Below are 25,710 nucleotides of genomic sequence, written 5' to 3'. Positions count from 1 at the left end.
AGGACAGTGCAGGGTGGGACGGGTCAGTGCAGGGGTGGACAGGACAGTGCAGGGTGGGTTCGAGTCATGCCAGGTGGGACAGGGACAGAGCATGCCAGCAGGAGGAGGTGCTGGCCTGGACCCCAGGGTGGCGGGAAGCAGCTCTGTCTGCTGTTATCTGTGCCTCATGGTCACCTGGGAGCCCAGCACTGCCCCTTGGTGTCCTGTGTGGCTGGACGAGGCCAGGCGGCCCAGGAGGCGGTGTGGGCACAGAACACAGGACCTGTGAGCGTGGGGCCCCAGGTTCTCAGGCCCCGATTCCGGGGTCGGGTGGCGGGGTGCTGCTCTGCTTGTCCTCACACTCACATGCAGATCCAAGAAGAAAGGGTCTCCGTCAAAGAGAAACAAGTGAAAAGAGGGACAGGGAGAAAAGGCCCACGCGGTGGGGCCTGGGGCGGAGGCAGAGAAGGAAGGGAAGACCCCCCATAACTCGCCCTTCTCACGACAGAAACATGAAGATGAAAGCGAGGCCTGGCTGCACAGACAGGTGACTCCCCTCCGCTCCCCCTCCCCTGCCCCTCCCCAGTCCTGGTCCCGGGACCAGCTGCCAGCAGGCTCCTGGCTCCAGAACCTTCTGGCCCTCGGGCCAGGCTTCAGGGTTTGTTTCTGGGACAGGAGAGAAGGGGGTGCATGCGGGGAGGGGGTCCAGTCCCCAGGGCCTCTCTTCCCCGCCCCCACCTCATGGTCAGGTGCTCAGCCAGCCTGCTGGGTGTCAAGGTGATTGCTGGGCTCACCCCGCGGGTGCTGGTGCTGGGTGTCAGAGCGGCCCCTCCCCTCGGGGGACAGGTCCTGTCTGCTCTCTGTCTCCACTGCCCCTGGACGTTCTCACAGGCACCTGAATATGCTGACAGACGGAGATACAGACACAGACAGACAGGCACATACACAGAGATACAGACACACAGAGAGACACAGACACACAGGCACATACACAGAGATACAGACACACAGAGAGACATAGACACACAGACAGACAGGCACAAACACAGAGATACAGACACACAGACAGACACAGACACACAGACAGACACATACACAGAGATACAGAGACACAGAGAGACACAGACACACACACAGACACATACACAGAGATACAGACACACAGAGAGACACAGACACACAGACAGACACATACACAGAGATACAGAGACACAGGCACATACACAGAGATACAGACACACAGACAGACAGGCACATACACAGAGATACAGACAGACAGACACAGACAGACACAGACACACAGACAGACATTCACATACACAGAGATACAAACACAGAGACACAGACACACAGACAGACACAAACACAGAGGTACACACCCACACAGAGAGACAGACACAGAGACAGACACAGACTCAGACACAGAGACAGGTGGGTACACACCCACACAGAGAGACAGACACACAGAGAGACAGACACAGAGACAGACACGCCCACACATGTACAGAGCCAGGGCTCGCCCTCCCCTCCGGCGGCCATAGCCAAGCTGACCTCGGCCTCTCTGCCCCCCCAGAACGAGGAGCCCGTCTTCTCCCGGGATGGACGCACCTTTTTCTTTGTCCGAGCCGTTCCGCAGGGCGGCCAGGGAAAATTCCACCACATCACCGTGGCCTCCGCCCAGGTGACCAGGACGCAGGGGGGAGGGGGGCCGGGGGGCCAGCGGAGGCTCCGGGGGGTCTGCCCCTCCTGCTGTGGCAAGTGGCCCCCACCCTGAGACCAGAGGACCAGAGGCCACTGCCTGTCTCCCTCCTTCCTCTCCCTCCTCCTTCCTCCCTGCCTCCATCCCTTCCTCCCTCCTGTGTCCCTCCCCACATCTCCCATACTGCCTAGGGGCTGTCAGGGGCCACAGGGGGGTCACTGTCACTATCCCTGTGGGGTCCCTGTCCCTGTGGGGTCCCTGTCCCTGTGGGTCTCTGTCCTTGTGGGGTCTCTGTCCCTGTGGGGTCTCCATCCCTGTGGGGTCTCCGTCCCTGTGGGGTCCCTGTCCCTGTGGGGTCCCTGTCACTGTGGGGTCTCTGTCCCTGTGGGGTCTCTGTCCCTGTGGGGTCTCTGTCCCTGTGGGTTCCCTGTCCCTGTAGGGTCCCTGTCCCTGTGGGGTCTCTGTCCCTGTGGGGTCTCTGTCCCTGTGGGGTCCCTGTCCCTGTGAGGTGCCTATCCCTGTGGGGTCCCTGTCCCTGTGAAGTGCCTGTCCCTGTGGGGTCCCTGTCCCTGTGGGGTCCCTGTCCCTGTGGGTCTCTGTCCCTGTCCCTGTGGGGTCCCTGTCCCTGTGGGGTCCCTGTCCCTGTGGGTCTCTGTCCCTGTGGTGTCCCTGTCCCTGTGGGGTCCCTGTCCCTGTGGGTCCCTGTCCCTGTGGGGTCTCTGTCTCTGTGGGGTCTCTGTCCCTGTGGTGTCCCTGTCCCTGTGGGGTGCCTGTCCCTGTGGGGTCTCTGTCCCTGTGGGGTCCCTGTCCCTGTGGGTCTCTGTCCCTGTGGGGTCTCTGTCCCTGTGGGGTCCCTATCCCTGTGGGTCTCTGTCCCTGGTGGGCCCTGTCCCTGTGTGTTGTGGCTGGGGGCAGGTGTCCTGTGGGGTCTCTGCCCCTCTCCGTGGCCCAGTCAGTGGGGGGAGGCTCTAGGCACCCTGTGGCTATGCTGGAGTGTTGGTGGTGGCAGAGGGGCCCGGGGGATGGCCTGTCCCCGAGGTGGGGGCCTGATGCGAGAGTCTGCGCTACCAGCCCAACAGCAGCAGTGACAACATCCAGTCCGTCACCTCGGGGGACTGGGATGTCACCAGGATCCTGGCCTATGACGAGCAGAAAAACAGGATGTGAGTTGTGGGGGGGGGTACAGGCAGTGGGGGGACCCTGGGAGACATGGACTGAGGGGACATGTGGGGGGACACGCGCTGGGGGGACTTGGGGGGGCACGGGCTGAGGGGACACGAGGGAGGCACAGGCTGAGGGGACACGAGGGAGACGCGCTGGGGGGATGTGGGGGGGGCACGGGCTGAGGGGACGTGAGGGAGACACGCGCTGAGGGGACACGAGGGAGACACGGGCTGGGAAGATATGAGGGGACACAGACTGGGGACCCCCGCTGCCCCCCCGCCCCTTCACCATGGTGTCCTTGCCGCACAGCTACTTCCTGAGCACAGAGGACCTGCCCCGCAGGCGGCAGCTCTACAGGTGGGTGTTGCCTCACCCAGAGGGCTCGCCCTCGCCCTCTCCCTCACCCCTGCCCCCGCCCCCTCCCTCGCCCCCACCCCGGCCCTCGCCCTCTCCCTCTCTCCCCACCCCCCTCCTCTCTCTCTGTTTCTCTCTCAATGAAGTCAATCCATTGGGTGACACCAGGGACAGACAGACACAGGCTGGGGGTGTGGGTCCACCTGCCAACACCCATGTCCAGCGGAGAAGCAATGACAGAAGCCACAACTCCCACCTTCTGCTCCCCATAGAGAATTTGGGTCCAGACTCCCAGAGGGGGAGACATGTCAGGGGGAGATGCCCAGAGGGCTCTGAGCCCCAACTCCATCAGCACCCAGAGAGAGAGGAGAGGAAATAAAGACACTCAGAAGCAGTAGTAGGTGTAGGTGTGACTTGGAAAGGAAAAGAAGGCAGGACCACAGAAAAGTAGACAGACAGACAGACAGACAGGCAGGCAGGCAGGCAGACAGTTACAGAAATAATAATCAGCCCCTCTCTGTGAGCTTGGGAGAACCACTAGTTTCCAGTGGAGGGGACGGGGACACAGGACTCTGGCGGTGGGGACGGTGTGAAGACACCCTGTCATCTCATGATTTTGTAAGTTAATGTTAAATCACTGTAAAAATGAGTAAATATGGCCAGGGGCTAGCCCAGCTAGCAGAGTGTAGCAGTTTCCTGCCTGAGGCCTCCGGCCCCGTCACACGCTCAGCAGATGGCCGTCTCTGTCCCCCTCCCTCTCTCCCTCTCTTCTGTGTGAAATGAAGTTGATTTTATTTCTATTTTTGCCTCCAGGGTTGTCTCTGGGGCTCGGTGCCGGCACTGTGAATCCACTGCTCCTGGAGGCCATGTTTTCCATTTTATTGGACAGGACAGAGAGAAAGTGAGAGAGGAGGGGAGAGAGGGAGAGAGAGACACCTGCAGCCCTGCTTCACCACTTGTGAAGCTGCCCCCAGCAGGTGGGGAGCCGGGGGCTCGAAGCCCACCCTTGCGCAGACCCTTAGTCTTAGCATTATGGGCGCTTACCCGGGCGCGGCACCACCCGGCCCCCAGTGAGGTAGCTCTTAACCAGTAAACCAGTAAACGGGAAACCGTACTCCCTCAGGCAGCACAGACACAAGACCCCCGCTCACGGCAGCCACCCAGAGGGCAGAGGCCGGGGAGGCTTCCAGGAGGAGGTGGCCACAGCCTGGTGCTCCCAGGAAGAGGCAGTGTGGCAGGAGCCTGGGCCCCAGGCACTGTGGGAAAGGATCCGTAGTCTCTGGGCTCCCCAAGGGGTCTCCTCACCCACTCCGCCCTACCCCCCAGCGCCAACACCGTAGGGAACTTCAACCGGCAGTGCCTGTCCTGTGACCTGGTGGAGAACTGCACCTACTTCAGCGCCGCCTTCAGCCCCGGCCTGGACTTCTTCCTGCTCACATGTGAGGGTGAGTGCGCCCCCGCAGGGAACGGTGAGGGTGCCCCTGACCCCTTAACCCCTGACTTCTTGGGGTGGTAGACCCCTGAGTCATAATGCCCGTTCCTTCTAGAGGCTTTGGTGACGTCTCTGCTGAGCTCTTCCCTAACCACGGAGACCATAGAGGGCAGAAGGGGGCAGGGCAGTGACACACCTGGTTGAGTGCACACATCATGCACAAGGACCCAGGTTCAAGCCCCCAGCCCCACTTGCAGGAGAAGCTTCATGAGCGGTGAAGCAGTACTGCAGGTGTCTGTCTCTCTCTGCTTCTCTCTCTCTCTCCCTCTCTGTCCTGTCCTCTCAATTTCTGTTGTATCAAATTAAATAAATAAATAAAGTTAAATTAAAAGCAAAAGGAATGCTGGTCACCTGCAGTCTTTCAGGCTCCCTCTCTGGATATAATTCCTGTTCTCATTCTCTCTCTCTCTCTCTTTCTCTCTCTCTCTCTCTCTCTCTCTGTTGCCACCAGGGTTCTCACTGGGTTTTGGTGCTGGCACTACGAACCCACCACTCCTGGAGGCCACTGTTTTCTCTTTATTGGATAGGATGGAGGGAAGTTGAGAAAGAGGGGAGACAGAGACACCTGCAGACCTGCTTCACCACTTGTGAAGCTTCTAAGCTTCTCCTCTGCAGGTGGGGAGCAGGATCTCGAACCCGGGTCCTTGCACATGGTGATGCAGGCATTTAACCAGGGGTAACACCACCCAGTGCCCAAGCTCCTCTTCTCAATTCTTTAAAGAAATTTTTGTTTTAGGTGCTTATTACTAGGTAAAGACAGCAAAGAACTGAGAGGGGAGTAGGAGACAGAGAAGCAAAGAATCCTGTGAAGCTTCCCCCCTGCAGGCAGGGACTGGGGGCTTGAACCTGGGTCCTTGTGCACTATAATGTGAGCGCTTAACCAGCCGCGCCCCTGCCTGGCCCTCATATCCCCGTTCTCTGAGGGGCAGCTACTGGGTGTCTTAAGCGAAGGATCAGTTTGGCCAACAGACCCCGAGGCCGCAGGCCTAAAGCCACGTCTGTCACAACACCCCTGCCCCTCTGACCACGGGAGGCCCGGCGCGGACACAGTGAGCACCCCTGCGTAACCAGAGGGTCTCGTGACAGTGCCTGGGGTATGGGGGTCACTGTCCTCATCTGTGTCCCATGCAGAGATGCTTCTGAGGCTTCTTCCAGGCTCTGAGGCAACGCATACTTGCGTCCGTGACACTGCTCACACTCTGGTGGGCGTCACAGACGCTGAGCACAGCCCCCATCACCATGGTGTATGTCCACCTCCAGACGTCTGAGTCACTGCTGGGGTCTCTGTGTCTTATCTGCCAACTCTGAGACGAGAATGAGGCTCAGGGTCTTGGCCTTTGGTCTCCCTGATAACCCTGCACCATATTTTTTCCTTTTTTATTTTTTATCAGTCATTTAACAACGACGAATAAGACTGTAAGATTACAGGGGGACAACCCCACACAGCTCCCACCACCAGAGGTCCCTGTCCCCTCCCCTCCATTGGAAGTTCCCCTGTTCTTTATCCCCCTGGGAGCAGGGACCCAAATTCTCTATGGGGAGCAGCAGGTGGGAGTTGTGGCTTCTGTCATGGCTTCTCCGCTGGACATGGGTGTTGGCAGGTGGATCCACACCCCCAGCCTGTGTCTGTCTGTCCCTCATGGGGCAGGGCTCTGGGGAGGGGAGGCTGCAGGACATGTTGGTGGGGTCCCTGCACCATATTCTGATGGAGCAGGTCCCCAGGTCCCCTCCCTGTGTTCCCAAACACCAAGGTTCAGTGGTCACCACCTGAAAGCTGTGGTTCAGGAGACAGGGATGGGGCAGGGCAGTGACACACCCGGTTGAATGCTCACACTGCAGCGCACAAGGACCTGGGTTCAATCCCCTGTTCCCCACCTGCAGGGGGGAAGTTTCATGAGTGGTGAAGCAGGGCTGCAGGTGTCTCTCTATCTCCCTCCAGTTTCTCTGTCAACAATAATAAATGAATAAAATTAGAAAAGAAGAATGGGGAGGGGAAGGAGGGGAAGGAGAAAAGAAAAAAAGCAAAATGGAGTGGGGTCAGGCAGAAGCTCAGACCCTAAGGCCTTGGGGATCCCAGGTTATAATAGCACCTTGTGCCAGAGCTGAACAAAAGGCTCTCGTCTGTCTGTGTGTCTGCCCCTGCCTAAAATTAATGAGTAAGGGAATAGGGAAGCCAGGAAATAGTATATCGGCCGCACAGAACCTCATGTCTGAGGGTCTAAGGCCCCAAGTTCAAACCCCCGTCTGATTTCAGTTAGCCTGAGGCACCTCTAGGTGGGTCCACGTTGCAGCAGAAGACACGGCTGAGCCCCCTTCTCGCAGCTGGGTAACACCGGGCACGGGCCAGCGTCTCAGCTGGGTGACACTCACCCGGCACGGGCCGCGCGGGCTCTTCCCCGTCTCAGCTGGGTGACACTCACCCGGCAAGGGCCACGCGGGCTCTTCCCCGTCTCAGCTGGGTGACACTCACCCGGCACGGGCCACGCAGGCTCTTCCTCGTCTCAGCTGTTGTCAGCAGAGCAGCAGACACAGACGACGTGCGTGTCTCTTTGAATCGGTTCCTGTGTGTCCCTCAGGTGACCACCTCCAGACAGATCGCTGTGCCCGACAGTAGATTCTCTTCAAGGAATCTGAGAAGTCACCACACTGTTTTCCACGGTGGCCACAGTGGGCAGGGTCCCGCCTCTCCACTCCTTCACTAATGCATGTGGGCGCCCGTGTTTTGGAGGTGGGCCGTCCTGTCAGGTGTGAGGGTCCCCCACTGTGGTTTGTGTATGTGCTGGGTGATCGGAGACATGGGACAAGCTGCCGTGTGGGACAAGCTGCCCGTGGGCTTGCAGCATTTCATCTATGGGGAACTCTCCTGTTACCTCATTACTGGGAGGAGCGTCACCTGGTGAGGGAACCCCAGATTTCACTGACTGCTGACGCCTCTCCCATTCCCTCCTTCACGTGCCGGTGGGGCTCCCCACCCAGCTCCAGGGGGAGGGGGGAAGGTCAGGGTCTTCAGATCAAAATAGTGTGTGGCGACTAGGTTGTGCTAAGAGAGAAGATCTGGGGGCAGGCGGTGGCGTACCCAGTAAGTGCACATAGTATTACGTGGAATGGTACCTGCAAGGACCTGGGTTCGAGCCCCCACTCCCCACCTGGAAGGGAGACACTTCACAAGTGATGAAGCAGGTCTGCGGGTGTTTATCTTTCTCTCCCTCTCCCCTCTCAAATTCTGTCCTATCCAATGATAGGAAAAAAGGCCACCAGAAGCAGTGGATTCCTAGTACTAGCAACAAGCCTTAGGAACTGGAGGCAGAGAGAGGGGGGGGGGGAGAGAGAGAGAGAGAGGGAGAGAGGGAGGGAGGGAGGACATCTCTTCTGTCACACCGACAACACAGCTATGACCACGGGGAGAATCAATCACAAGTGTCACTCCCCAGAGCCATGATCCCATCACATCTCCACTTCTCCACAGCGTGCTCTGTGTTCGAGGTGACTTGTTTCACGGTGGGGCTGCAGACCATCGGTTTTGTTTGGATTCTTAATTGCTCACGGCCACAGCAGGACACGGGGAGAGAGCAAAGAAGAAAGTGGTGGATCAGAGGCAGGGCACCCCAAAGCAGGCAGGACTTGGGGAGCTGGGTGCATATGGTGCAGAGGAGGGGGCTCTGAGAAGGCTTTCCATGCCCCCCAGGAGGCCGGGACCCGGGGCAGTGGGTGGCGGCAAGGCCTTCTCCTTCCAAAGGGGTGCGGCGTGTGGGCAGGGCTGAAGACGCTGGCACAGTATCCGTGGAGATGAGAGGTGGCGCAGGGTCCTGGGAACTCCTGCTCTGCCAGCACTGGCTGAGGTGTGACGTCATGGCTCCCCCCTCACAGATGGATCCGTGCGATGCCCCCAGCGGGTGCCCTGCTCAGAGAGAGCTGGGAGCCATGCCCACCGTGCCAGGGGCAGAGTCTCCCAGGCAGCGTGAAGCGGGGACGTCCACCCAGAGCTTTGTTGCTGCTGTGCCCGCCCTGCCCCGCCAGGCCTCCCGCTAGGTGACCTCTCGGACAGGCAGGAAATGCCCACTCTGGAGGTCACTGAGTGAGGGGCTTGGCCATCTCCTTGAGCCCAGGGGAGCCAGTGTGTGGGGGGGTGTGGATGGTGGACGAGAAGCTACCAGAGGTGACGACACACCTGTGAAGTGCTCCTACCTGCCACCGTGAACCCATTTCATGGGACAGTACAGGGCGGGCCTGTGGTGATCGAAGACCGGTCACACCGGCCCGGTGACGACCGTCCCGACACTGTCCCTTCATGGTGACCATCCTGACACTGCTCCTTATAGTGACCATCCCGACACTGTCCCCTCACGGTGACCGTCCTGACACTGTCCCCTCAGGGTGACCGTCCTGACACTACCCCCTCAGGGTGACCGTCCTGACACTACTCCCTCATGGTGACCATCCCTGACACTGTCCCTTCATGGTGACCATCCTGACACTGTCCCCTCAGGGTGAGCATCCTGACACTGTCCCCTCACGGTGACCGTCCCCAGACACTGTCCCCTCATAGTGACCATCCCCAGACACTGTCCTCTCATGGTGACTGTCCCTGACACTGTCCTTCACAATGACTTGTCTCTGACACTGTCCCCTCATGGTGACCCTCCCTGACACTGTCCTCTCACAGTGACCATCCCTGACACTGCCCCCTCACGGTGACCATCCGTGACACTGTCCCCTCACGGTGACCATCCCTGACACTGTCCCCTCATGGTGACTGTCCTTGACATTGCCCTTCACAATGACTTGTCTCTGACACTGTCCCCTCATGGTGACCATCCCTGACACTGTCCCCTCATGGTGACCACATGGTGACTGTCCCCACACACACTGCCCTGCCTCAGTCATCAGGTGATCCCTGTGGCTGTCCCCACACTAACACCTCTCTGTCTCTCTCTGTGTGTCTCTCTCTGCAGGTCCCGGTGTCCCACGGGTGACAGTGCACAACACCACAGACCAGAGAAGTGAGTGCCCCTCGGGGAGGCTTCTGCGTCTTCCCCCCCCCCCCCCGTGAGCTGCGTCTGGGGGCTCGGCCTCACTCCCTGTGGGGACAGAGGGGCCCCATCTGGGCAGCCCGCACAAAGCCCACTGCCGGGGCCCCGGGGCCTGAACCTGGGGGTCGAGAGGGCCGCGACCACCCGCCATGCTGCCCGCCTGCAGACCCGCCCCCCGGCATTCGGCTCTCAGCCGGGGTCTAGGGCGCGAGAGAGAAACGGGGTCCAGTCAGAGCCAGACGGCGATGTCCTTTGCCACCTGGCACAAGCCCACGTCTGTCCCTCCAGCCTCACAGGCTCCCCGCCACGTCTGTGCAGCGGGAGGCTGGGCGGTGGCACACGGTATAATGCACAAGGACCCAGGTTCAAGCCCCTGGTCCCCACCTACAGGGGGGAAGCTTCATGAGTGGTGGAGCAGGGCTGCAGGCATCTCTCTGTCTCTCTCCCTCTCTGCCTCCCCTCCTCTCAATTGCTCTCTCTCTCTCTTCTGTGGCCTCCAGGGTTATCGCTGGGCTCAGTGCCGTCACTATGAACCCACTGCTCCTGGTGGCCACTTTTTCCATTTTATTGGACAGGACAGAGAGAAACTGAGAGGAGGGAGAGGGAGAGACAGAGAGACGCCTGCAGACCTGCTTCACCGCTCCTGCAGGTGGGGAGTGTGGCTCAAACCCGGGTCCTTGTGCTCTGTCATGTGAGCTCTTAACCAGGTGCACCACCACTGAGCCCAGCTCCCCTCCTAGTAGAGTTCTCTGACCTGGGGTGAGGAGTGCTGAGATCTCTCTCTCTCTCCTCTGTCTCTCTCTGTCTCCCTCTGTCTCGCTCCCTCAGTATCTCTGTCTCTCTCCCTCTGTCTATCTCTGTCTCTCTCCTGTCTCTCTCCCTCTGTCTATCTCTGTCTCTCTCCTGTCTCTCTCCCTCAGTCTCTCTGTCTCCCTCTGTCTCTGTCTCCCTCTGTCTCTCTCTCCCTCTGTCTCTCTCCATCTGTCTCTCTCCCTCTGTCTCCTCTATCTCTCTGTCTCCCTCTGTCTCTCTCTCCCTCTGTCTCTCTCCATCTGTCTCCCTCTGTCTCCTCTATCTCTCTGTCTCTCTCTGTCTCTCTCCATCAGTCTCTCTATCTCTCTCCCTCTGTCTCTCCCTCTGTCTCTCTCCATGTGTCTCACTCCCTCTGTCTCCTCTATCTCTCTGTCTCCTTCTGTCTCTCTCTCCCTCTGTCTCTCTCCATCCGTCTCTCTCCCTCTGTCTCCTCTATCTCTCTGTCTCTCTCTGTCTCTCTCCCTCTGTATCTCTATCTCTCTGTCTCTCTCTGTCTCTCTCCATCAGTCTCTCTATCTCTCTCCCTCTGTCTCTCTCTCCCTCTGTCTCTCTCTGTCTCTCTCCCTCTGTCTCCTCTATCTCTCTGTCTCTCTCTGTCTCTCTCCATCTGTCTCACTCCCTCTGTCTCCTCTATCTCTCTGTCTCCCTCTGTCTCTCTCTCCCTCTGTCTCTCTCCATCTGTCTCTCTCTCCCTCTGTCTCCTCTATCTCTCTGTCTCTCTCTGTCTCTCTCCCTCTGTATCTCTATCTCTCTGTCTCTCTCTGTCTCTCTCCATCAGTCTCTCTATCTCTCTCCCTCTGTCTCTCTCTCCCTCTGTCTCTCTCCCTCTGTCTCTCTCTGTCTCTCTCCCTCTGTCTCTCTATCTCTCTGTCTCTCTCTGTCTCTCTCCATCTGTCTCTCTCCCTCTGTCTCCTCTATCTCTCTGTCTCTCTCTGTCTCTCTCCATCAGTCTCTATCTCTCTCCCTCTGTCTCTCCCTCTGTCTCTCTCCATCTGTCTCACTCCCTCTGTCTCCTCTATCTCTCTGTCTCCCTCTGTCTCTCTCTCCCTCTGTCTCTCTCCATCTGTCTCTCTCCCTCTGTCTCCTCTATCTCTCTGTCTCCCTCTGTCTCTCTCTCCCTCTGTCTCTCTCCCTCTGTCTCTCTCTGTCTCCCTCTGTCTCTCTCTGTCTCCCTCTGTCTCTGTCTCCCTCTGTCTCTCTCCCTCTGTCTCTCTCTCTTGCAGAGCACTGTGATCAGAGGTGAGGAGTGTTGAGCCGTCTCTCTCTCTCTCTCTCAGAGCTCTTTGACCTGGAAACAAACGAGCACGTGCGGAGAGCAGTGAGCGAGCGTCAGATGCCGACTGTGGAGTACAGGAAGATGGTGGTGGCCGACTACAGTGAGTGTCCCCCACAGGGGAGACCCCGTCCCCAGGGGCCTAGCAGTGGGCTGGCTGCAGGCAGGCTCCTCCTCCCCATGCCCATCCCCCACCTCATGGCACCCGCTTAGGGTGGACCTTTCAGAGGGTGCTGGGGACAGACTCCAGAAGGGATCCTGCTTCTCAGGGCCTAGGCTGTGTCCATGGTGCTGAGAAAGGAGACACCCCACAGCCCTGCCCACCCTCCATGGGCTCCCTGGGTGCTGTGCCTGGTGCTGAGAGAGGAGACACCCCACAGCCCTGCCTACCCTCCATGGGCTCCCTGGGTGCTGTGCAGGGTGCTGAGAGAGGAGAGACCCCACAGCCCTGCCCACCCTCCATGGGCTCCCTGGGTGCTGTGCCTGGTGCTGAGAGAGGAGACACCCCACAGCCCTGCCCACCCTCCATGGGGCTCCCTGGGTGCTGTGCCTGGTGCTGAGAGAGGAGACACCCCACAGCCCTGCCCACCCTCCATGGGCTCCCTGGGTGCTGTGCCGGGTGCTGAGAGAGGAGAGACCCCACAGCCCTGCCCACCCTCCATGGGCTCCCTTGGTGCTGTGCCTGGTGCTGAGAGAGGAGACGCCCCACAGCCCTGCCCACCCTCCATGGGCTCCCTGGGTGCTGTGCCTGGTGCTGAGAGAGGAGAGACCCCACAGCCCTGCCCACCCTCCATGGGCTTCCTGGGTGCTGTGCAGGGTGCTGAGAGAGGAGACACCCCACCCTCTGTCGGGTCCCAGAGAGAACTGCCATCCGGCAAGGTCCTCAGCACTGGACTGGCTTCTGCCGTGTTGGTCTGGAGGCTGCCAGGCTCTGCGCACAGTGCCCCGGGTCCATCTTGTCTGCCTCCTATCAGTCTGCCCCCACTCCACCCTCCACTCTGGTCCTGCCGCATGTCCTGGTCTGTCCCCTCCCCCGGCGTCTGCTGTCTCTCCTCGAGCAGCTGCACGAGATGTGGGCCTCTGAGGACGGGCGCATTTGGCTTGTCAGAGAGAGCAGAGACATAGCTTTGTGCCTCTCTCTAGTCTCTGTCTCTCTGCCTCTCTTTTTCTCTCTTTCTCTCTCTCTCTCCCTCCCCCTCTCCCTCTCTCTCAGAGAAAAGTGAGCAGGAGTGGTGAGACCATACTCATGCAGTGCTGTGGAGTCACAAAAACATTAAAACGTTTAAAAAAACGAAATAAAAATTAGAAAAAGATCTACTTTGCATTCCGCCGTCCCTCTGCCCAGCTGTCTTTCCTCATATCCAAGATGTTTTCTTTCCTGATGATCACCCGATATTCTTTTTGTTTTACTGTTTTTACTGGGCACATTGTCGGTTCACAGTAAATACAGTATTGGTCCGTGTGTAAAGTCTCAGTTTTCCGCACAACATCCCCCCAGCCCGGACCCTCCTCCCCCATCAGACACCAGCCCCTGGAGCCCCCTCCCCCAGTCCTCCCCTCTCTCCTCCCTCCCTCTCCCCTCTCCCCCTCTCTCCCTCCCTCTCCCCCTCTCTCCTTCTCTCCCCCTCCCTCTCCCCCTCTCTCCCTCTCTCCCTCCCTCTCCCCTCTCCCCCTCTCCCCCTCCCTCCCCCTCTCCTCCCCTCTCCCTCCCTCTCCCCCTCTCTCCGGGTCTCCCCCTCTCTCCCCCTCTCTCCCCGTCTCCCCCTCTCTCTCCCCCTCTCTCCCCGTCTCCCCCTCTCTCTCCCCCTCCCCCCTCCCCCCCCTCTCCCCCTCTCTCCCTCTCTCTCCCCCTCTCTCCCCCTCTCTCCCCGTCTCTCCCCATCTCCCCCCTCTCTCCCCGTCTCCCCCTCTCTCCCCCTCTCTCCCCCTCTCTCCCCCTCTCTCCCCCTCTCTCTCCCCGTCTCTCCCCATCTCCCCCTCTCTCCCCGTCTCTCCCCCCTCTCTCCCTGTCTCTCCCCATCTCCCCCCTCTCTCCCCGTCTCCCCCTCTCTCTTCCCCTCTCCCCCTCTCTCAGTGTGGTGAGAGCAGAGAAGGAGATGCAGCCCGCCCTCCTCTCTCCTGCTGACAGGGAGCCCTGCCTTCCAGACCCCCCACACTTGTGGCAGGAAGAGCCCAGCCCCCAGGCCACACAGCCGGCTGAGTCACAGAGACTAAAGCAGAGCCGAGCGCCCGGTAGGGGCACACCTGGCAGAGTGCGTGTCTCACCACGTAAGGACCTGGGTTCGAGCCCCTGTCCCCACATGCAGGTGAAGACTAGTAAGCCAGGTGTGTCCACAAGTGTCGTGCTCCCTCTCTCTGTCTCCACCCACGTACGTGAATAATACGGGAGCTGCGTGACACACCTGGTCCAGTGCATGGAGTGTCCTGCACAAGGTCTAGGGTTCGAGCCCCCACTCCCCACCTTCGTCAGGGATGGTGAAGCAGCCCTGCAGGTGTGTGTCTCTCCCCCTCTCTCGATCTCCTCTGCCCCTCTCAGTTTCTCTCTGTTCTGGAGTATGAAATAAAAGAGAGAGAGAGACAGAGAGACAGAGAAATAGAGAGAGAGAGAGAGAGAGGCCACTGGAGGCAGTGGCCTTGCCGTGCTGGCTCCGAGCCCCAGCAGTAGCTCTGGGGCCAGAAGTAAATAAATAAGTAAATGTTTTTGTTTTGTTTTTTACTTTTTTTTATGAAAAGCCAAGAGTTATATTCAGATCTTCTGACTCTAGGTCTCAAGCTTTTTCTTTTCTTTTTAAATTTTATTTATTTTCCCTTTTGTTGCCTTGTTGTTTTATTGTTGTTATTGATGTCGTCGTCGTTGTTGGCTAGGACAGAGAGAAATGGAGAGAGGAGGGGAAGACAGAGAGGGGGAGAGAAAGACAGACACCTGCAGACCTGCTTCACCGCCTGTGAAGCGACTCCCTTGTTTTTTTTACTTTTTTAATATTTATTCCCTTTTGTTGCCCTTGTTATTTTATTGTTGTTGTTATTGATGTCGTCATCGTTGTTGGATAGGACAGAGAGACATGGAGAGAGGAGGGGAAGACAGAGAGGGGGGGAGAAAGACACCTGCAGACCTGCTTCACCGCCTGTGAAGCGACTCCCCTGTTTTTTTTACTTTTTTAATATTTATTCCCTTTTGTTGCCCTTGTTGTTTTATTGTTGTTATTGTTGTCGTCGTTGTTGGATAGGACAGAGAGGAGGGGAAGGCAGAGAGGGGAGAGAAAGACAGTGCAGACCTGTTTCAGACTCCCCCTGCAGGTGGGGAGCCGGGGGCTTGAACCAGAATCCTTACGCGGGTCCTCGTGCTTCACGCCACCCGCTGCGCTCCCAGTAAATGGCTTTTAAATCCAGCCTCCATCTCCGCGGCCCCTGTGCCCCTCTGGAAGCCCTCATAGCCAGGGCAGCTCCAAAGGCTGGGACAGGCCGCCTGCCCCCTGCCCCATCAGACAGCCGTCACACTGGGCTATTGGTGTTGTGTCTTGTTTTTCTCAGAGCTCTGCTGATCTCTGGCTGATCGGGTGGGAGGGATGGAACCCGGGGCCCTGAGCCTCAGGCAGGAGCATCTGTTTGCAACTCCCCTGCAGGTGGGGAGCCGGGGGCTCGAACCGGGACCCTTACACCGGTCCCTGCGCTTTGCGCCACCTGCGCTTAACCCGCTGCGCCCCCGCCCGGCCCCGATTAATTGTTTTCTTACCTCCTGCTTCATTCGATAGAAAGAAATTGAGAGGAAGGGAGGCGAGAGGGAGAGACGGCTGCAGGACTAGCTTTCACAGCGTCCCCTGTGCAGGCGGGGAGCCGGGGCCACGACCGGGTCCTCGTGTTTGGCGACCGGCGTGCGCTCAGCGCGTGTGCCCCCCCCCCCCCCACCCGGACCCCCGCCGTCCTTGTTCAGCCAGATCGTCTGTATTGCTGGCGCCAGGCTGAAGTGTCCCCTCGTCCCCAGGTCTGCCCCTGCAGGTCATCAAGCCGGCCACCTTCACCGACACGGCCCACTACCCCCTGCTCCTGCTGGTGTGAGTACCTGCGGCCCTGTGAGGCCGAGGGGCGAGTCTGTCACTCAGAGGGAGACGGGCGGCCGGGGCCGCCTCGCCCGCTTTGCGTTGGGCAGTGCTGGACCCGGGCTCGAGCCTCAGAGAATCCAGAGAATGGGGACCATCGTGGGGGAGCGGCCCGTGGGAGCTGCGCCCCAGGTCCCTCCCAGGCACAGTCACACAGTCAGACACACAGACACCTTCAGACACACTGCCACACACTCAGACACACTGTGCACAGTCACACAGTCAGACACACACTCACACACACACTCAGTCACACTATACACAGTCACACAGACACTCAGACACACTGCCACACACTCAGACACACTGTGCACAGTCACACAGTCAGACACACACTCAGTCACACTATACACAGTCACACAGACACTCAGACACACAGTCACACACTCAGACACACACACACATACACAGACACACACACTCAGATACACATGGTCAGCCACACACACACACAGATACACAGTCAGAAACAGACACACAGTCACACACTCAGACACACACTCATATGCACAGTCACACAAATACACAGTCAGAAACATAGTCACACACTCAGACTCAAAGACTCACACTCAGATACATAGACACACAGTCACACACTCAGACACTCAGACTGTGTGACTGTCACACAGTCACACACACCGTCACACACACTGTCACACAGCCCTGCCCCCCCCCACCCCACCGGGCAGGGCCCCACACAGGAAGCACAGTGACAGGAGGGCCCCCACCTCCTGCAGGGATGTCAGGCTGGGGTCCCCCAGGGGAAAGCCGCCTGGAAGCCCCACGGGAAGGACATAGCCATGTGCAGCCACGTGCAGCCGGCACCCGTGGGTGAAGGCGGGGTGAGCAGGGTGGCGGACTCGGCGCCATCCAGGGCCAGCGGAGGGCTGCCCGGGGGAGTCGTCCCCGCAGCCTGTGAGCCCCAGCCCAGGCCCAGCCCCAGCCCCAGCCCCAGCCCCGTGCGCCCCAAGGCAGGCTGGAGGCCGGGCAGGGCCTGCACACCCCCGGGAGCCGGGCTGGGAGCCGGAGCTGGGTCTGTCTGCAGGGACGGCACCCCGGGAACCCAGAGCGTGGCCGAGAAGTTCGCGGTGAGCTGGGAGACAGCGCTGGTGAGCAGCCACGGAGCCATCGTGGTCAGGTGTGACGGCCGGGGCAGCGGCTTCCAGGGCACCAAGCTGCTGCAGGAGATCAGGCGGAGGCTGGGCAGCCTGGAGGAGGAGGACCAGCTGGAGGCCGTGAGGTGAGGACACCCGGGGCGGGGGGCAGGGGGCAGGGAGGGTGGGCAGCCTGGAGGAGGAGGACCAGCTGGAGGCCGTGAGGTGAGGACACCCGGGGCGGGGACCACCCCACACACACACCTGCCCTGGGCCCTGGCCACGCCCCCCCGGGGTCACTCGCCCATCAGGTGAACAGCTGAAGCATCTCCCCTGAGAGACACCCGTCTCAGGGCCCTGAGGCCACCCCGAGGGGACAGTGCCAGGTGCGCCTGCCAGACGGGGACCCACAGCGTGTTGTGGACAAAACCCCGCCTCACCCCCAGGGAGGAAGCAGGAAGACCGGAGTGTTTGTCTGTCAAGACTCATGACAGGCGCTCAGACATCAGACTGATAGAGGCCGGGAGACGCCTCTCAGGAGACACCAGAGGCGGGCGGGTGAGACGGAGACGGAGTCTCCCTGGCACGAGTGAGGGCAGGAGCCGGCGGCCCTTTGTCCCCTGTCCCCTCAAGCCTCTGGTGTCACCTTGCAGGCTCCTCACCCTCCCCACGGCCCCTCCTGCGGGTGCTGGGGGCAGGGCCGGGTGCTGGTGGGCTGAGTCCTCCCTGTGCCCGCAGGACCCTGCTGAGGGAGCCCTACGTGGACCGGACGCGTGTGGCCGTGTTTGGGCAGGTGAGCCCCTCCCTCCTCCCCTGCCTTCTCTGGCCCTTCCTCCCATCCTTCCCTGGTCCCTTTTCTCTTCCCTTCGTCGTGTCCTCCCTCCTCCCCTCCCCCTCCCCATGCCCCCCTGCAGCTATCTGTTCAAAGTGGGTGGTGGGTGTGGGGGTCTCTGAGCCCAGTGGGGAGCGCGGCAGACAGGTGGCCCTCGGCCCTGGCTGGGCTTAAGGTCCTTAAGGGGGGTGGCTGGCTCTGGGCGCCAGAACGGGGCTGGGACACAGGCCCCCCGGGCCAGGAGCAGCTGCGGGGGGGGGGGGGGGTGCAGGGGGAGCTTCCCGGGTGGTGGGGTGGTGCAGTGTGTCTGTCCGGTCTGTGTCTCTCTCCATCTCCATCTCTCACCCACCGTCTCAAACAGCAGAGATCGGGATGGTGGAGCCCACCCTCCTGTGACCTCTGCCCTCCTTTCTTTAATTGGACAGAGAGAACTTGAAAGGGAGGGGAGACGGGGGGGGGGGAGACAGAGGCCCCTGCAGCCCCACTTCACCACTCGTGACGCTCCCCCCGGGGTTGAACCCGGGTCCTTGCTCACAGCAACACATGCGTTTGGCCAGCTGCCTGGCTGCCGTTCCCCGACACACGGATCTTTTCAAAGGACCGACTGTCCCGTTTACATACATATATTAGGCTGTCTGTCTGATATGACAGAGTAAACGGGAGGAAGGGAGACAGAGAAGAGAGAGAGAGACACCTGCAGCCTTCACCACCCGGAAAGCCTTACCCTCTGCCACTGGGGAGCGCAGGGCTCGAACCCGGGTCCTCCTGTGTGGTAGCATGTGGGCTCACCTGGCTGTTCCTCTGTGAGGCCCTCATTTTTAAAACTCTTACGAAGCTGTGTGGCAGCCCCCCATGACAGCCTCACCCTCCGTCTCCCCAGGACTACGGTGGCTTCCTGAGTACGTCCATCCTCCCAGCCAAGGCCAACGACCAGGCCCCCGTGTTCCGCTGTGGGGCTGCCCTGTCCCCCATCACCGACTTCAGGCTCTACGGTACCGGACGGGGAAGCCCCTGGGTGCAGAGAGAAGAGAGACCCCACAGCCCTGCCCACCCTCCATGGGCTCCCTGGGTGCTGTGCCTGGTGCTGAGAGAGGAGAGACCCCACAGCCCTGCCCACCCTCCATGGGCTCCCTGGGTGCTGTGCCTGGTGTTGAGAGAGGAGACACCCCACATCCCTGCCCACCCTCCATGGGCTCCCTGGGTGCTGTGCCTGGTGCTGAGAGAGGAGAGACCCCACAGCCCTGCCCACCCTCCATGGGCTCCCTGGGTGCTGTGCCTGGTGCTGAGAGAGGAGACACCCCACAGCCCTGCCCACCCTCCATGGGCTCCCTGGGTGCTGTGCCTGGTGCTGAGAGAGGAGAGACCCCACAGCCCTGCCCACCCTCCATGGGCTCCCTGGGTGCTGTGCCTGGTGCTGAGAGAGGAGAGACCCCACAGCCCTGCCCACCCTCCATGGGCTCCCTGGGTGCTGTGCAGGGTGTTGAGAGAGGAGAGACCCCACAGCCCTGCCCACCCTCCATGGGCTCCCTGGGTGCTGTGCCTGGTGTTGAGAGAGGAGAGACCCCACAGCCCTGCCCACCCTCCATGGGCTCCCTGGGTGCTGTGCCTGGTGCTGAGAGAGGAGAGACCCCACAGCCCTGCCCACCCTCCATGGGCTCCCTGGGTGCTGTGCCTGGTGCTGAGAGAGGAGAGACCCCACAGCCCTGCCCACCCTCCATGGGCTCCCTGGGAGCTGTGCAGGGTGCTGAGAGAGGAGAGACCCCACAGCCCTGCCCACCCTCCATGGGCTCCTGGGTGCTGTGCCTGGTGCTGAGAGAGGAGAGACCCCACAGCCCTGCCCACCCTCCATGGGCTCCCTGGGTGCTGTGCAGGGTGCTGAGAGAGGAGAGACCCCACAGTCCTGCCCACCCTCCATGGGCTCCCTGGGTGCTGTGCAGGGTGCTGAGAGAGGAGACACCCCACAGCCCTGCCCACCCTCCATGGGCTCCCTGGGTGCTGTGCCTGGTGCTGAGAGAGGAGAGACCCCACAGCCCTGCCCACCCTCCATGGGCTCCTGGGTGCTGTGCAGGGTGCTGAGAGAGGAGAGACCCCACAGCCCTGCCCACCCTCCATGGGGCCCCCTGGGTGCTGTGCAGGGTGCTGAGAGAGGAGACACCCCACAGCCCTGCCCACCCTCCATGGGCTCCCTGGGTGCTGTGCCTGGTGCTGAGAGAGGAGACACCCCACAGCCCTGCCCACCCTCCATGGGCTCCCTGGGTGCTATGCAGGGTGCTGAGAGAGGAGAGACCCCACAGCCCTGCCCACCTCCATGGGCTTCCTGGGTGCTGTGCAGGGTGCTGAGAGAGGAGAGACCCCACAGCCCTGCCCACCCTCCATGGGCTCCCTGGGTGCTGTGCAGGGTGCTGAGAGAGGAGAGACCCCACAGCCCTGCCCACCCTCCATGGGCTCCCTGGGTGCTGTGCAGGGTGCTGAGAGAGGAGAGACCCCACAGCCCTGCCCACCCTCCATGGGCTCCCTGGGTGCTGTGCATGGTGCTGAGAGAGGAGACACCCCACAGCCCTGCCCACCCTCCATGGGGCTCCCTGGGTGCTGTGCAGAGTGCTGAGAGAGGAGACACCCCACAGCCCTGCCCACCCTCCATGGGCTCCCTGGGTGCTGTTCCTGGTGCTGAGAGAGGAGACACCCCACAGCCCTGCCCACCCTCCATGGGCTCCCTGGGTGCTGTGCAGGGTGCTGAGAGAGGAGACATCCCACAGCCCTGCCCACCCTCCATGGGCTCCCTGGGTGCTGTGCCTGGTGCTGAGAGAGGAGAGACCCCACAGCCCTGCCCACCCTCCATGGGCTCCCTGGGTGCTGTGCCTGGTATTATCTGTGGGGCCAGGGCTGGAACCCAGGGCCTGCCACCTACCACGTAGTCTGTGTCCTTGCTCTGGGATACTTTGTGTACATTCAGCATCACCATGCAGGTGGGCATAGGTATGGGCACCCTGCAGCCCCCACTGGGGATCCCGAGTCTGGGTTCTATGCCCCTCCCTGCATTCACCCTCCTCTGCTCCTGTCCAGCGTCTGCATTTTCTGAGAGGTACCTGGGTCTCCACGGGCTGGACAACAGAGCCTATGAGGTGTGTCTCCCTGACACTGTCCCTGTCCCCTGACTCTGTCCCCTGCCCCGTCCTGTCCTCTTGACTCTGTCCCCTGACTCTGTCTTGTCCCCTGACTCTGTCCCGACTTTGTCCTGTACCCTGACTCTGTACTGTCCCCTGACTCTGTCCCCTGACTCTGTCCTGTCCCCTGACTCTGTCCCCTGATTCTGACTCTGTCCCCAGCTCCGTCCTGTCCTCTGACTCTGTCCCCAACCTCACTGGCACCAGGACCCTCTAGAGTCCCCTGTGGGCAGGTGGGTGGCAGGGGGCTGGGCGGGCAATGGTGAGCTCAGGTCACAGGTGTCCTCTCTGCCCCCGCTGCCTGTGGTGACCTCCCCGCAGATGACCAAGGTGTCCCACCGCATGTCAGCTCTGGACGACCAGCAGTTCCTCATCATCCACAGCACGGCCGACGGTGAGACCCCCACACCCCACCCCCCCGCCGACCAGACCACTGCCAGCCTGGCTTTGACTCACAGCCTGTGCCTCCCCCCCCCTCTCCCCCTCTCCCTCCCCCTCTCTCCCCCTCCCCTTCCCCATCTCTCCCCCTCTCCCTCTCTCTCCCACTCCTCTCTCCCTCTCTCCTCTCTTCCTCTCCCTCTCCATCTCTCTCCCTCTGTCTCCACTCACTCTCCTCTCATACTTTTTCTCTCCCTTTGTCTCCTCTCTCCTCTCTCTCCTGTCCTCCTCCTTCTCTCTCTCCATCTCTTTCCCTCTGTCCCCTCTCTCTCCGCTCACTCTCCTGTCCTCCTCTCTCTCTCTCTTCTGTCCTCCTGTCTCTCTCCATCTATCTCCTCTCTCTCTCCATCTCTCTCTCTCTCCCTCCGTCTCCCTCTCTCTCCTGTCATCTCTCTCCATCTCTCCCCTGTCCCCTCTCTGTCTCTCCCCACAGAAAAAGTTCACTTCCAGCACACAGCGGAGCTGATCTCGCAGCTCATCAAGGAGAAGGCCAACTACAGCCTGCAGGTGCGGCCGGGGTCTCCGGGCAGGGTGTCCTAGGAGGAGGGGCTGCGGCCGGGGGTCTCCGGGCAGGGTCTCCCTAGGAGGTGGGGCTGCGGGTGGGGGTCTCCGGGCAGGGTCACCCTAGGAGGAGGGGCTGCGGGCAGGGGTCTCCGGGCAGGGTCTCCCTAGGAGGTGGGGCTGCGGCCGGGGTCTCCGGGCAGGGTCTCCCTAGGAGGTGGGGCTGCGGTCGGGGGTCTCCGGGCAGGGTGTCCTAGGAGGAGGGGCTGCGGCCGGGGGTCTCCGGGCAGGGTCTCCCTAGGAGGTGGGGCTGCGGTCGGGGGTCTCCGGGCAGGGTGTCCTAGGAGGAGGGGCTGTGGCCGGGGGTCTCCGGGCAGGGTACCCTTGGAGGTGGGGCTGCTGGGGCCGTTGGTCCTGTGCTAGGCGGAGCATCACTCTGCTCTGGTCTTGATGGTTCCAGGGGATTGAGCCTGGGGGCGGGGTTGGGGGGCTTGCCTGCCGGTCCCTGCCGCACCCCTGCCTCCCTGGCAGCGCCCAAGCCGTAGGGCCACAGTGTAGACAGGAGCTGGTGCAGGGGGCTCACAGCATTGCCACTGACAGCCTCCTCCCTCCTCTCCTCCCTTCCTGCCTTTGTTCCTTCTAGTCATTTTTTTTTCATTTTTTGCCTCCAGGGTTATCGCCGGGGCCAGTGCCTGCACCACGAATCCACCCCTCCTGGAGGCCTTTTCTTTGCCTTCTGTTGCCCTTGTTGTTTATCAGTGTTGTTGTTGCTACTATCGTTGTTGTTACTCTTATTGATGTCGCCGTTGTTGGATAGGACAGAGAGAAATGGAGAGAGGAGGGGAAGACAGAGAGGGGGAGAGAAAGATAGACACCTGCAGACCTGCTTCACCGCCTGGGAAGCGACTCCCCTGCAGGTGGGGAGCCGGGGGCTCAAACCGGGACCCTTACGCCGGTCCTTGCGTCTTTGTGTCATCTGTGCTTAACCCGCTGTGCCACCGCCTGGCCCTGCTTCCAGTCATTTTAAAGACTTGCATATGTCCCCACCCCCACCCCCAGGACAAGTCCAGGCTCAGCCTGGAGACGGTCAGCTCCCCCCCCCCCCCCCCCCCGGCTGGGAGGCGGGCACACAGGCAGAGCTGCTGGGTAGCAATGCTCAGGGCCCCTTGTAGGCCCCACGGCACCAGGGGAAGCTCCACGGAGGTGGGGCCATGCTGTGGTCTCTGGCTCTCTCAGAAATACTAGTAATTAGGGCTGGGGAGACAACACGGGGCTGCAGAGACTCTCCCGCCTGTCACAGCACACCATCCATGGGGCTCCCTAGGTGCTGACCATGGGGACAGGCGGGAAAAATTGAACTAGGTGATCTGGAAGGAGGCACAGTGGATAAAGCACTGGACTCTCAAGCATGGAGCCCTGAGTTTGACCCCTGGCAGTACATGTACCAGAGTGATGACTATTTTTCTCTCTCTCTGACTTCCCTCCTGTTCCTCTCATTAATAAAAAGTAAGGGCTGGGCGGTGGCGCACCTGGTTAAGCGCATGTGTTACAGTGCACACTCACACACACACACTCACACTCAGTCACACACACACTCACACTCAGTCACACACACACTCACACTCAGTCACACACACTCACACTCAGTCACACACACTCAGTCACACACACACTCACACACACTCACACTCAGTCACACACACACACACTCATACACACACACTCAATCACTCACACACACACACACTCAGTCACAGACACACACACTCACACACACTCAGTCACACATACACACACACACTCACACACTCACACACACACTCAGTCACACACACGCACTCACACACTCAGTCACAGACACTCACACACACACACTCACACACACACTCAGTCACACACACACACACACACACACTCAGTCACACACACTCACACTCAGTCACACACACTCACACTCAGTCACACTCACACACACACACTCACACTCACACACACACACTCACACACACTCACTCACACACACACTCAGTCACACACACACACTAAAAGGGCCAGCAAGCTGCTCCACCTGGAGTGAACCTGCTTCGCCTTGCACACACCAGGTTCAAACACAGTCCCAGCACTTTGGAGGAAGCTTCAGTGCTGCGGTGTCTCTCTCTCTCTCATTCTCCCCTCCTTCTCAACCTTGCTCTCCTCTCTGGAAAAAAAAAAAGTCAGCCTGAAGCAGTGAAAACCCAGCAGTGATAACTATGAAAACATTGGAATTCCCAGGTTCAATCCCCCACACCGCCATAAGCCAGAGCTGAGCAGTGCTCTGGTAAAAAAAAAAAAAAAAAAAATCTTGCAGGATCCCGGTTCGAGCCCCCGGCTCCCCACCTGCAGGTGAGTCACTTCACAGGCGGTAAAGCAGGTCTGCAGGTGTCTGTTTCTCTCCCTCTCAACCTCTCCCTTCCCTCTCAATTTCTCGCTGTCTCTAATAAATAAAGATAATAAAAATTAAAAAAGAAATACTTAGGGAGTCTGGCGGTGGCACAGCAGGTTAAGCTCAGGTGGCGCAAAGCGCAGGGACCGGCGTAAGGATCCCGGTTCAAGCCCCCGGCTCCCCACCTGCAGGGGAGTCGCTTCCCAGGCGGTGAAGCAGGTCTGCAGGTGTCTGTCTCTCCCCCTCTCTGTCTTCCCCTCCTCTCTCCATTTCTCTCTGTCCTATCCAACAACAAAGACATTAGTAACGACAACAATAATAACCACAACAACAATAAAAAACAAGGGCAACAAAAGGGAATAAATAAATATTTTTTTAAAAAACCACTGAAATGCCCCCGCGCAGGCCTGGGTGGTGTCTGTGTCTCCCTGGCTCCGGGAGAGCAGATGGCAGAGGGGCTTGTCGTGTGTCCCCCTGTAGATCTACCCAGACGAAAGCCACTACTTCCACAGCAACGCCCTGAAGCAGCACCTGTACCACTCCCTCACCAACTTCTTCGTGGAATGCTTCCGGATCCAGGACAGACTGCCCACAGTCACGGCGAAAGAGGAGGAGGAGGAGGACTGAGCCATCGGGTCCCAGCAGGGAGTCTCGAGGGGGACGTTGCCAGCGCTGTGTAGCATGTGTGTCTGGGGTCCGAGGCAGGTCTGCCCCCCAAGCAAGCTCCTTCCGGGGCTGGCGGTCCCTGGACCTCTCTGTGCCCTCATTTCCTCCTGGCCAGACCCCCCGAGTGGGCCCACGACCCTTGCCCCGTGGAGCCGTGACCAGGACTGACGGCAGGGAGGCAGCCGGCTCCAGTCCAGCCCCCAGCAGTGCAGCTCAGACCCCCCACACCCTGGCGGCCCCTCCCGGCACCGAGCCACCAGACAGCCGAGAGCCGCCGGCCGCCTCCGTCACACCGACAGAGACCCGCCTCTAGTCTGGGCACTGATGTGCTGTGCTTCTTGTCATCATTCATTTCTCCCCAGTTTTTTTGTCTTTCTGGCTTTGGTTTCTTCACCGCGTGGGCAGCTGTGCTTGTTTGGAGAAAAAGTGGGTCGGAGTGCTGAGCGCCGCTCTTGGGGGTCGTCTGTAGGCTTTGGGAGGCTTTCCTGCACGCTGAGTGGGAACAGACTGGGAAGCTGCTGAGCACAGCCGGCTCACAGAGGCCCTCTCCAGCCCGCAGCCACAGTCCCGGAGCCCGTCCTCTTCCTCCTCCATGCACTGTCCAGATAGGAAGGTGACATTCGGACATACACTCACACGCACTCACACACACACTCACACACATACACCCACACACACTCACACACACTCTC

At 60.1% G+C, this 25,710-nt stretch overlaps 1 protein-coding gene across 1 annotated transcript in view; it reads left to right on the top strand.

Annotated features, from left to right (window-relative positions):
• The window catches only part of LOC103125513 (dipeptidyl aminopeptidase-like protein 6), a 27,092-nt gene extending 1,853 nt beyond the window's left edge, over positions 1–25,239 (top strand). The window contains exons 2-17 of the mRNA XM_060195683.1: positions 444–526; positions 1,553–1,660; positions 2,750–2,841; positions 3,152–3,199; positions 4,523–4,641; positions 5,820–5,930; positions 9,641–9,688; positions 11,809–11,907; positions 15,787–15,856; positions 16,947–17,141; positions 17,734–17,788; positions 18,708–18,819; positions 20,891–20,949; positions 21,313–21,385; positions 21,863–21,936; positions 24,833–25,239. Coding sequence (XP_060051666.1) covers positions 444–526; positions 1,553–1,660; positions 2,750–2,841; positions 3,152–3,199; positions 4,523–4,641; positions 5,820–5,930; positions 9,641–9,688; positions 11,809–11,907; positions 15,787–15,856; positions 16,947–17,141; positions 17,734–17,788; positions 18,708–18,819; positions 20,891–20,949; positions 21,313–21,385; positions 21,863–21,936; positions 24,833–24,979 — 1,493 coding nt within the window. The 3' untranslated portion in view covers positions 24,980–25,239. The remainder of the gene's footprint in view (positions 1–443; positions 527–1,552; positions 1,661–2,749; positions 2,842–3,151; positions 3,200–4,522; positions 4,642–5,819; positions 5,931–9,640; positions 9,689–11,808; positions 11,908–15,786; positions 15,857–16,946; positions 17,142–17,733; positions 17,789–18,707; positions 18,820–20,890; positions 20,950–21,312; positions 21,386–21,862; positions 21,937–24,832) is intronic.
• Positions 25,240–25,710: the final 471 nt, after the last annotated feature.

Source organism: Erinaceus europaeus, chromosome 8, assembly GCF_950295315.1.
Source record: "Erinaceus europaeus chromosome 8, mEriEur2.1, whole genome shotgun sequence".
In the NCBI taxonomy this organism is placed as follows: Eukaryota; Metazoa; Chordata; class Mammalia; order Eulipotyphla; family Erinaceidae; genus Erinaceus; species Erinaceus europaeus.
The sequence above is the reverse complement of the archived record's forward strand: the minus strand, read 5'-3'. Positions and strand labels throughout refer to the sequence as shown.